Below are 12,150 nucleotides of genomic sequence, written 5' to 3'. Positions count from 1 at the left end.
GTGTTGTTTCGACAGATAACAATAAGGACAACAAGGAGGCCGAGGAGCCCCCGCAGGAGGACGAGATGCCCCCTGGGGAGACAGCGCCGCCGGCCAAGCAAGGGAACGGTGAGATAAAATTTATTACAAGCAAAATAAAGTTAAACTTCTTGGGAGCCGTGGCAGCCTAGTTAGTAGAACACTTGCCTCTAACTTTGAGGTCGCGGGTTCGAATCCAGCACAGGCCTAAACCAATGATTGTCGAATTCATGTTTGGATCATAAATGATTATCACGAGCTCAGCGGTGAAGGAAAACATCGTGAGGAAACCCACATACCCGTGTATTGCATTTTCGGAGGTATGTGACTTTACCTGTATTGGGCTGGTTTTTCCTTCACGGCATGAAAGGTCAGGAAAGTGGCTATGGAATTTGAGAAGCAGTAGAGCTATCGTAGTTATCAGTTTGCAGGAGTAGTAAAAGAGAGTGGGGTTGAACCGGCGACAGCGGTTCTCATACAAAATGCGCGTTAGGGCATTTCCAACCTCTTATAAACAGCCTATATACGTCCCACTGCTGGGCACAGGTTTCCCCTCAGTTAACCGGAGACGATGTGGAGCATACTCCACCGCGCTGCTCCACTGCGGGTTGGTGGAGGTATTTGGGCTAGTAGCCCGGGACCAACGGCTTAGCGTGCCTTCCGACGCACAGATCTTACTTTTTGGACAATCAGGTTATTCAAGCCTGCAATGTACTCATCAAACAAAGGACAATCTCACAAAGTGATTTCGACGGTGTCCCCATCGGGAATCGAACCCGGGAACGCTCAACCACTGCACCACGGAGGCCGTTAGGTTAGGAGGAGGATGATGTTTGTTTATGACCCCCCCTCCACCCCAGCAGCGGGCATGGGCTTCCCCCCGGGCGCGGGCGCGGCGCCGCTGTTCCCGGCGTCGCAGCCGCCGCCGCAGCAGTTCCCGGGCGCTCCGCCCGCCTTCCCCGGCGGCTGGCCCGCCTGGCCCGCCTGGCCGCCGCCGCTCGTGCAGCCGCCGCCCTCCGCCGGCAACAACAACACTCAAGGTCAGATATAATAATAATAAAATTTGAATAAATTACTATTAAATACATTATATTACATACTACACATTATATTCATCATCATCAATTTAAGAGCCACGCTCTTGTCGGTGTAGCATTTTCCGTATACTCTCCATGCTACTTTTTAGGGAAAAATAGGGCAGTGGTTTCCCTCTTGCCTTCCGCCCCGCAGTACTCTGTCTGACGCGAGTGGGATGGCGCCCAGAGTAGTCTATTACAAAGCCATACTAGGACTCCTGTCCTCTGCCTCTGAATAGTACTGACAGTTACTGCTGCCCTCTGTCAGGTTCCAGGTTACAGTCCCTGTGACATGCCCCTTCCGTCCTGCATTGCCGTACCGATGGCTCCCATCTCCGCCTCTGCAGCCGTTGAGGTCTCACACATTATATTACATTACTATTATATTATTACTATTAATTATTATTATTTAATAATGTTTTGATTTTTTGATTGTTGTGCTCACACACGCACGCACGCACACACGCACGCACGCACATATAGGCACAGATATAGATTCGCCCAGAGATTCATACATACATTATGTATAGGGGGCCTAAAGATATAGGTCGCCCTTACATTGAATTGTTCTTGTTAGGGAATGTTAATTGTTAGGTTATGTTGCCACGGGGTGGAATGTTAGGTTAAGTAAAAGTGTCCGTCTCCGTGACGAGTGTTTATTGCACTGATCTAATATTACAATTGACAACATTTCATTTTTACTAAGGTGCCTTAAATCGAAAACCATTTCGAGATATTTCTATGACTTACACAAAACACATTTTTTCAGATTTTTTAATTCAGTAATAATAGAAATATATTGAAAAATCCACGAGGTCAGAAGAGGAAGGCATAATAAGTTCAGACCTTTACATAAAAATTATAAAAAAAGTAAATGTCATACATAACATGACACTTTGTTTGCGACTTGTTTTAAATACGCATGCAAAGGTACATTACATTATACTGCCTTCATTCTATCAATGGCAGAATCCAATTTTCAAAAAATATGTTTTGTAACTTCTGGTGGAAAAATCTTGAAAAGAAAAAATACGTGTCTTCTATTTAAACAAGTACTTTCGAAATAGCACAAAAAAACCACGGCTTAAAAATTTGAAATGTTGTCAATTGTATGCGTGACGTCATAGTAACATTAAACCTAAACATACTTGGTAAATATATGTCTAAATGTTCAGCTTGCCTGTACACATTATTTATTTATTTGTCGAAATACGGGTGGGTGACAGCGACATGGAGTATTAATAATAAGTTTTTTTTTTATATATAGTTAAATAACATTTTCCATCCCAGTCTATCAAAGGCCAATTCCTTGACTTGCCTATAAGACACGACGTTAACCTTCTCTTTAATCTGTTCCATGTAAGCTCTTCTTGGTCTTCCCCTTCCTCTCTTTCCTTCTAGCTTTATTTTATTTATTTTTATCTATGCTACACCGATAACCGCTAACCGCTTCTATGCTGTTCTGGGAGCATATAAAAAACATAGAACACGTTCAGCTGCTTCTCTTCCCGGGCATGTCGTAAAAACCGACAGAGGGATTGTGTCCTCTAACGTGATGGACTAATGTTATGGGCGATAGGCTGATCCCTTATCACCATAAGGTTCATCATATCCATCTTTGGACTTCCTATCAACAGTGGCTGCAAGTTGTCTTTGATTACTTGTGGCTCTGCCCACCCCATTAGGGATTACGGGCGTGAGTTTATGTATGTGTATGTACACCGATAAGAGGCTCTTAAATTGATGATGATGAGTTAAATTAACCTTGTATGTCCCACTGCTGGGCACAGGCCCTACCTCTGCGAATGGAGCAAGTAAGGAACGCTCGAAAACACGCCCTGATTCAGGTAGGTACTTGACATAGACATAGAGTTTTGGACGTAGGCCTCTTCCATGTGTTTCCACTTCCGACGGTCTTGGGCTGTCGACATCCAGTCATCATCATCAGCCCATTAAGGTCCCCACTGCTGGGGCACGGGCCTTCCCTATGGATGGATAGGGAGATCGGGCCTTAAACCACCACGCGGGCCCAGTGCGGATTGATGGTCATTAACGACTTCTAATGCAGCCGGGACCAACGGCTTAACGTGCCTTCCGAAGCACGGAGGAGCTCGAGATGAAAACTTTTTTTTGTGGTCACCCATCCTATGACCGGCATTTGCGAAAGTTGCGCCACCGAGCTCCTCAATTACAGAATTAAGAATAGGTACATTAGTCAATTTAATATATTATTGTTGGTAAAATACTCAATTCACCTCGCAACCCACACTATAGAAGAAGATCGTACATTGATGATTTTTTAATTGTTCGTCATATATGTTTTATCTGATGGTATCTTCCTTATCAGGGCCTCCTACTGGACCGAACACCCAGCTGCCGCCGCAGGCTGCCCTCACGGAGTCCCCCAACCCAAAACTCGATAAGCCCCCGCCTGCAGTCCAGAAACCTAAGGAGGAAGTCGTAAGTAGTATATACAACATAAAAACTCCCATTCCGGCTAAGTAATTAACTACTTTTTGTTTTTTCCATTCCGATCCTCACCACCTAAATCCCCTGGTTAGAATCAGAATCATTTATTCAACGTAATTATCATGGATAAACTTGTTGAAGGTCAATGTAACATTTTTGAATTTACGTCATTTCGCAAGGTGTTATGGCTGAGAAGAAATGACAAGAAACTGCAACAGCAACACATCTTTTCAATCAATAAGGGTACATTACAAGTTATTTAATAACTGGAGGAACACATTCAATACCAGACATTTTTATCATTTAGGTAATCATTTATCTTATAATAAGCTTTTTTACATAAAGTAAGTTTCACGTGATCTTTAAATTTATTCTCTGACAAAGGAGATCATCGGATTTCGGCCCAGAAGTCAAAGTGCCGGCCAAAAAATAATTTTGCTATATTCCGTTAGATCTTATCCGTCTGAGTATTTATTACTATGGCACCAAAGCTGTAGGGTCAATATCTTCGGTTTTATTCGAATTAAAAGAACTGTATTTTTCATACATTTTTGGTGAAAATGTAAAGTGCCGGCCAATTAACAAAAATGGTATATATCCTTAGAACTTATCCGTCTGAGCATTTATTACTATGGCACCAAAGCTGTAGCGTCAATATTTTCGGATTTATTCGAATTAAAAAAAAAACTTGTATTTTTCATACATTTTGGTGAAAATGTGAAGTGCCGGCCAAGAAACAATATTGGTATATCCCGTTAAAACTTATCCATTTGACCATTTATTATTATGGCACCAAACGTCTATGACCATTATTTTGTCTTTTATTGGACTTTACGTTTTAGTTTCTATGTGAAAAGTGCCGGTCAGCAAAAACACATGTCAAAACTATCGAGAAGATACCTGTAAACATTGTTCACTATGACAATAAACGTGTATGACCATTAGTTTAGCTGTTGTTGGATTTTTAAAACCTCGATTTTTGATTTATTTTGTTATAAAATAAAATATGACAGAATGTAATATCGTCAGAATGTTTATTACTATGGCATTAAACGTCTATGACCACTATTTTGAACTCAATTAGATTTCTCCAAAATCTAGAGTTTTCATAGATACCTACACTTTGGCGAAAAAAGTTTTATCTGGCGATAATGCAGGTAAAGGCGTAATATCGTGGTCGTCATTGGACACATTTTTATAAATCAAAAATAGGTTTTCGTTTGACCACTATCTCACCTGATGGTGATACACGCTTTAGAAGCTTATTTTTTTTTAAAGAAATGGCCGAGTAGCACCAGGATATTGTGATCGGCATACATGCAAAGTATAACTGCCCGACTCCTGTCTTCCTAACAGCTTCTTCAGACGTCATGCCAAAATACGAGTTTCGTCACTAGACGGCAAGCTTATCTTTGGAGGGTGGTAACCATCTACGATCAAGATGAATCAATACCATAATTCAACCTAAACTTAGGCCGTAACGTTGAGTCGAATGCAAAAACTACAGCCAACGTCGTATCTAAAATCAGATAGTATTAATATAGAAGTTCACCTAACAACACACAAAACAATAACACAAAGTATTTATCTGACTAATAACTAGTCATTGGGAAAGCTCTGCTTGTTGTCATTGTTAAAATGTACGAGGGGAGGTCAAAAAGTTCGCGGAATGAGGGGGAAGGGGGTCGAAATTAAACACGAAACTATTTTTCCTTTTCAATATATTCTCCCTTAACCTTAACACATTTTCCGGATCTATCAAATAATTTGTTTATTCCATCATAAAAAAAAGATTTCTCTTTGCTGTCAAAATAGGCCGAAATTGCAGACTTGACTTCTTCATCATCGCCAAATTTTCGTCCACGCAGTTCCTTTTTCATTTTTGGGAACAAATAATAATCGCTGGGGGCCAAGTCTGGACTGTAAGGCGGGTGGTTTAATTTTTCGAACCCGCATCGGTGAATGGCAGCCGTCGCAACATGGCACGTGTGGACGGGTGCGTTGTCGTGCAAAAGGAGCACACCTCTTGACAGCTTTCCTCTTCTTTTTTCCTTGATAGCCTCTTTCAATCTATCCAGTAAAGAAGCGTAGTAATGTCCCGTTATAGTCACACCACGATCTTTATAATCAATCAGCAAAATACCTTCTGTATCCCAAAAAATAGTGGCCATGATCTTTCCGGCCGATTGTGACACCTTAAACTTCTTTGGAGGAGGTGTGCCTTTTTTATGCCACTGCATCGACTCTTGCTTCGACTCAGGTTCATAGTGGTGAACCCAGGTTTCATCTCCAGTAACAATCCGGGCCATAACTTCTTCCTTATTCTCTCCACAGAGCTCTAAAAACTGGCGAGAACACTCGACACGCTCGCTTTTTTGAAGTGGCGTGAGCATTCTTGGAACCCATCTTGCGCTGACCTTAGTCATCCTAAGATGTTGATGTAGGATATTTAAAATACTTGTTTCGGATACACCGACCATTGCTGCAAGCTGCTTCTTCTTCAAGCGGGTATCTTCTAATACAAGTTTCTCTACTTTTTCGATGATTTCCGGTGTGGTGGCCTCAATGGGCCGTCCGGAGCGGGGGTCATCTTCAATCGACTCTCTTCCTTGCTTGAAAAGACTATGCCACTTGTAAACCATGGTTTTACCAGGGGCAGAGTCCGCGTAAACTGCTAACAGCTCTTGAAAAATCGTCTGAGCGGATTTTCCTTGCTTGGTGAGGAACTTAATGACGGCGCGGTGTTCAATTTTCTCCATATTCGCTGAGTTCTTCCCGATTCACTTGTTTGCTGGTCGATAGTTCAAACGTTAATGACCCGATTTGCTTCAAACTTGGTACATATACTGTTAATGAGGTGTGCAACTAGCGGCTACCTGTACGAGCAAACCAACCCCCTCCAACCCCTCCATTCCGCGAACTTTTTGACCTCCCCTCGTATATAAAAAAAGTTTTTTTTAAAAGTCCAATAAACGCCAAAGTCTACATTTGGTAATATAGTAAAAAAATATGTTTCAAGTAATTTACCAAAAGATTTGACTTATTTTGTTTCGCTGGCTGACATTTTCCCATTTGAACCAAAACGGAAAGAGAGACGAATAAAAGTCATAATAATGGTCAAAAATGTTTCGCGTCAGATTATTAAATATTCTAAAGGTCCTTTGTAATCCGCCGTACCGCATTTTTTGCCCAAAGCACTTTATTTTTAAACAAAATAAATAAGAAATCAAGATTTTTAAAATAAACTAAAAGCCAAACTAATGATTGTACACGTTTGGTGCTATAGAAAAAAATGTTAATAGGCATCTACTCGATACTCTCTACATGGTATTTTTGCTGGTCGGCACTTTTCACATTTGAACTAAAACGTAAATTCCAATAAAAGTCAAAATAATGGTCATAGATGTTTGGTGTCATATTAAAAAATATTGAGAAGCAACTATTAGACAGATTCGACGTATTTTTTTCGATTGTCGGCATTTTAACATATTAACCAAAACGGAAAGTCCAATAAAAGTCAAAATAATGGTCATAGAAGTTTGGCGCCATACTAATAAATGTTCTAACGGTCCTTTGTAATACGCCTGTATCCCTTTTTTTCCCAACGGACATAATATTTTTTTTTACAAAATGTATGAAAAATCGTGATTTTTAAAATCCAATTAAAGCCAAACTAATGGTTATACTCGTTTGGTGTCATAGTAAAAAATGTTCAGAGCAATCTACTCGAAAGATTCGAAACATTTTTTTCTCTGGCCGGCACTTTCAAATTTGGGCCGGCCAAAGTATGGAGAGCCGATGATCTCCTTTAAAATATTATCTGGTATTTTATTGTAAAAACGTATACATAACCCCAAAAAAGATGAATTTAATTCACTTAATTTACTTAATTGATTTGATTTGATTTGATTTAATTTAGAATTTTGAACAACAATTTTATTTTTATTCCTTGTATTGTAAGTATGCCCTTTTACGCGTGTACAAATAAAGTATAACTCCCGGCAAACTTCTTGAGCATCGAGTGTCGTAGTGGGGGAAAGTTCGCGCACGTACACTTCCGTGCAAAAAAATGAACTTTTGATTATTTTCTTAACTTCATTACAAAAAAACAATTATTATATTATTTAATTATGTAAATAAAACTAAACTTATATTATTATAGTTTATCAAAACTTATATTACATTACCATATTTAATAAAAAACTAATCGTCAGGTAAGTATAATATTCCTTCCATGAGGTTGAAACCAGCAATACCAGAGCCTAGTGCTAGGTTTTGGATCTGTAGACATAGACCTCGTGCTAGTAACTAATTCTTAAACTTAAACAAATGAGCAATAACAAAAACGTGACAGTTTCACTGCACGCAAGTGTATTCGGGAGTCAAAGGGACGAAGACAGAGTGCGCGGGGGAAGTATTGACTGATCTACCAATAGCCGGTCGATGCGGGACTCACCCGCCCCCGCGCCTCGTACCGCACCACCAAAGAGACCTAAAATTCGGTTGTGCGCAGTCAAGGTCGATGCTCAAGAAGTTTGCCGGGATCTATAACACAGTAAACAGTAAGTCTCACTAAATGTCAAATATGTTAGTGCGACAGAGTCCTAAAGTGGGTACATGATATTGCCCATGTACACCTCTGGCACCTTAGGCGGTGCAGGCGTGGTGCTAAGTAACTTGTCCGCAGGTGATCCCGCCGGAGCTGGTGGCGCGCGCGGCCGAGTGGACGACCCACCGCGCGCCCGACGGCCGCCCCTACTACTACCACGCGGAGAAGCAGGAGAGCATATGGGAGAAGCCAAAACCCATGAAGGAGCTGGAAGGTAACGTATTCATTCAAGTTGTATTTGTGGGAGGCACGGCTTCCGTGCCCTACTTAGCAGGGTCCACAGAATACCAGGGTCGTGGCTCGCGCCGCGGCTTATGCTGAGTGAGGCCCTTTTATAAAGGACACCACCACCATCGTTGACCAGTCCATACACTCAATTATTTGTATTTCTCGTGTATGTTGTTTTTATTATGTGTTTTGATTGTAAGTTATGTGTTACTCCGTGTTTTATATTATACATTTGTTATTTGTTTTATATTTGTTACTGTAGTTTCCCTTTATAATAAACGTTTCTTTCTTTCTAACGTCGCTTTTGTCCTTTGTGCAAAAAAAAAATACGAAAAAAATTTAAAAAAAAACGAAAAGACAAAAGGTGAATAAAATGACCCAACTCTTTTTGTTTCTTTTTTCTTCTATAGGCTCTTTATGTTATGGTAAAATCCAAAACCCATGAAAGGGCTGGGATACGTCGCTTTTGTCCTTTATGATAAAAAAATTTAAAAAATATTTTTGAATTTGTATTTAAATGCCCTAACTCTTCTTTTTCCATACATAACATAACTCAGGCCTGTTGTCTTAAACGTTGTACCGGGTGAGAGCCTTCAACGCTCCCCATTTGTCCGGCCAAGTAGTTAATGCCATCTGCGCCATCTACAATCTCTCTCTTTATTTAAGAGCTGCGCTCTTGTCGGTGGATTACTCCATAGATAGGGCGTGTAGAACGGTGGTTGCCCCAATCGCCTTCCGTTCCGCAGTACACCGACCAATTTCTCAATCGATCATTTACAATAAGTAAAAAAAGGATACAGTCGCGAGCTTATGTGGTTATTTTTTTACAGAATTACAAGCTAAAAAAGCGGCTCTCGAGAAGGCTGAGAAGAGAAATGAAATCAAAAACAACAAGAAAATTGATTCTGACGACGCCAAGATTGAAGGTACGTTTGTCATATATTTAAAACCCCTTAAAACTCAGCATGATTAGCATGAAAGCGAGACAGATATACTACACCTACTTGTGTGAAAGAGATGAGATTTGTCTTTCGAACGGTATAGAACTTTGTTTTAAGTTTACGCGGTTATTATCATAATTAAAACACATAATAACGGGTTCTTACCGCGTTCAAAATAGGGATATGAGAGACACAGTGAGTGCGGTTTGTCGTAGTGAGTTTGGTGCGAGTTCAGATGGTTCCGAACATTCCGATATCAAAAACATAAACAAGCGGCAAAGAAAGAGGGTAGACAGATATGTCTGCCCGTAGAAAATTAAGATCTACCTACTCCACTACAATCTCATCAGTCATCCCGTGATCATGCCACTTGCAACAGTGTCGAAATATCGGGAGTCTCATATCCCTATTTTGAACGCGGTAAGAACCCGTTATTATGTGTTTTAATTATGGTATTGATTACAAATGCCTACAAGTAAATAGGGTGTTACACCATAACAAATACTGAGGGGGATGATGCAGAACATGGTATAAAAAAAAAAACAGGTATGCTCAATCCTATGACAAGCCGCCATTGCTAGCCCGTTGATGACGTAAGTGTTACCATTAAATTGGTATCTCCAACATTCCAAGGACGTAAATTTTATTATTGAAAATTAAGGCACGTTAAGCCGTTGGTTCCGGTTACTATTTACCGATGTAAGTGAGTTAAAGTTACGTAAGTCATGTCAGGGGCCTCTGGCGGCTCAATCATAACCCTGTTTGGCGGCAAGGATGTGCTGCCGCCAAAGGATGTTTTCGCGGTACCGAACAGCATAGTACCCCGCTAGCCACAAGTTGGTAGTGTGACTAGGGATCGACGATCCGACAGTGTTGTGTTGGAAGTTGTATATATGCGTCTTGCTGTGTAAACTTCTATACCGCGTTTCACGACCGCTTGAAAACTGCATTATTGAATGTGGCGCCATCTGTTGCATGTGAGCGGAACTAGGTGGCCAACTAGTTGGGTCTGCTACACCTGACACCAGGGTTGATAAGGCTGGTATGCTACCTCACAACCCACACGATAAGAAGATGAATTTATTCTTCATTCATTTTTTATTTATGTTAGTAGGAGTACGCAAGAGGTAGTGTAAGATAGTAGTGCTAATCATGCTCAGTTTTAAGACATATTATAAGATCTCAAAACAAGAATACTGTATTGTCGTATTTTTTTACTATTATGCCTTGTTCACACGTACAAGCAAACCTGAAGAACAGGTCGCGTATGAATCTCCGAAGATTCGAATTCGAAAGTATCTTTATTCAGTAGGTATAGGTCCCGGCAAACTTCTTGAGCATCGACCTTGACTGCGCACAACCGAATTTTAGATCTCTGGTGGTGCGGTACGAGGCGCGGGGGCGGGTGAGTCCCGCATCGACCGGCTATTGGTAGATCAGTCGATACTTCCCCCGCGCACTCTGTCTTCGTCCCTTTGACTCCCGAATACACTTGCGTGCAGTGAAACTGTCACGTTTTTGTTATTGCTCTTTTGTTAGTTTTTTTGTTATTGCTCATTTTTTTAAGTTTAAGAATTAGATACTAGCACGAGGTCTATGTCTACAGATCCAAAACCTAGCACTAGCTCTGGTATTGCTGGTTTCAACCTCATGGAAGGAATATCATACTTACCTGACGATTAGTTTTTTATTAAATATAATAATATAAGTTTAGTTTTATTTACATAATTAAATAATATAATAATTGTGTTTTTTAATGAAGTTAAGAAAATAATCAAAAGTCATTTTTGCACGGAAGTGTACGTGCGCGAACTTTCCCCCACTACGACACTCGATGCTCAAGAAGTTTGCCGGGATTTATAACATAGTTACACTTTGAAACGTCATTTTTTACGCAACGAACGTCTCATCCGCCTAAACTACTGCAGCCTCTCACAACCGGACTTGCACCGATGAGTTATTAATTTATCTCAAGTGCAGTTTCCATTAACACAGTCGGCTCGACCATTATAGACGGCGATACAGCTCACCTATCACGTTGGTCAGAAATCAGAAATCAGAATCATTTATTCAACGTAATTATCATGGATAAACTTGTTGAAGGTCAATGTAACATTTTTGAATTTACGTCATTTCGCAAGGTGTTATGGCTGAGGAGAAGAAATGACAAGAAACTGCAACAGCAACACATCTTTTAAAAACCAATGAGGATATACATTACAAGTTATTTAATAACTAGAGGAACACATTCAATACCAGACATTTTTATCATTTAGGTAGTCATTAATCTTATAATAAGCTTTTTTACATAAAGTAAGCTTCACGTGAGCTTTAAATTTATTTTCTGACAAATTTAAAATATTATCTGGTATTTTATTGTAAAAACGTATACATAACCCCAAAAAAGATGAATTTAATTTAAGTCTAACACCTCTCTCTGGTGAGACGTGTACAGTTCATCTTGCAATGGATGTGTCTCTGACTACACCATTTGGGATAAAGTCGTGAGCTTATGTGATTTTTATTACTTTTTTAATATGTACATTTCTTTTTATTCATAATAGGTTCGCGTTTGTCCTCAATTCCACCTGATGGTAAGTTGCGATGTGGTCTAAGGGGATATTTAATTACTCAGCACTCTAGATTTTAGACCGAATATGCGTTATCACTCTAGATTTTTAGAGCGAATATCGAATATGCATTTTCACTCTAGATTTTTAGAGCGAATATGCGTTATCACTCTAGATTTTTAGAGCGAATATGCATTTTCACTCTTTATTTTTAGAGCAAATATGCTTTCTCACTCTTG

At 40.1% G+C, this 12,150-nt stretch overlaps 1 protein-coding gene across 6 annotated transcripts in view; it reads left to right on the top strand.

Moving 5' to 3' along the window:
- The window catches only part of LOC126378813 (transcription elongation regulator 1), a 75,802-nt gene that overhangs the window by 6,983 nt on the left and 56,669 nt on the right, over positions 1-12,150 (top strand). For 4 of the 6 annotated variants that reach the window (XM_050027226.1, XM_050027227.1, XM_050027224.1 and 1 more), the window contains exons 5-10: positions 16-108; positions 882-1,058; positions 2,885-2,941; positions 3,442-3,554; positions 8,251-8,386; positions 9,231-9,326. In XM_050027226.1, the coding sequence (XP_049883183.1) occupies positions 16-108; positions 882-1,058; positions 2,885-2,941; positions 3,442-3,554; positions 8,251-8,386; positions 9,231-9,326 (672 nt within the window). Of the gene's footprint in view, positions 1-15; positions 109-881; positions 1,059-2,884; positions 2,942-3,441; positions 3,555-8,250; positions 8,387-9,230; positions 9,327-11,905; positions 11,936-12,150 lie in introns of all 6 variants that reach the window. The other 2 variants (XM_050027225.1, XM_050027228.1) reach the window with 2 other exon arrangements.

The sequence above is a fragment of the Pectinophora gossypiella genome, chromosome 27 (assembly GCF_024362695.1).
Source record: "Pectinophora gossypiella chromosome 27, ilPecGoss1.1, whole genome shotgun sequence".
Taxonomy (NCBI): Eukaryota; Metazoa; Arthropoda; class Insecta; order Lepidoptera; family Gelechiidae; genus Pectinophora; species Pectinophora gossypiella.
This window is presented reverse-complemented; position numbering and strand designations above follow the sequence as displayed.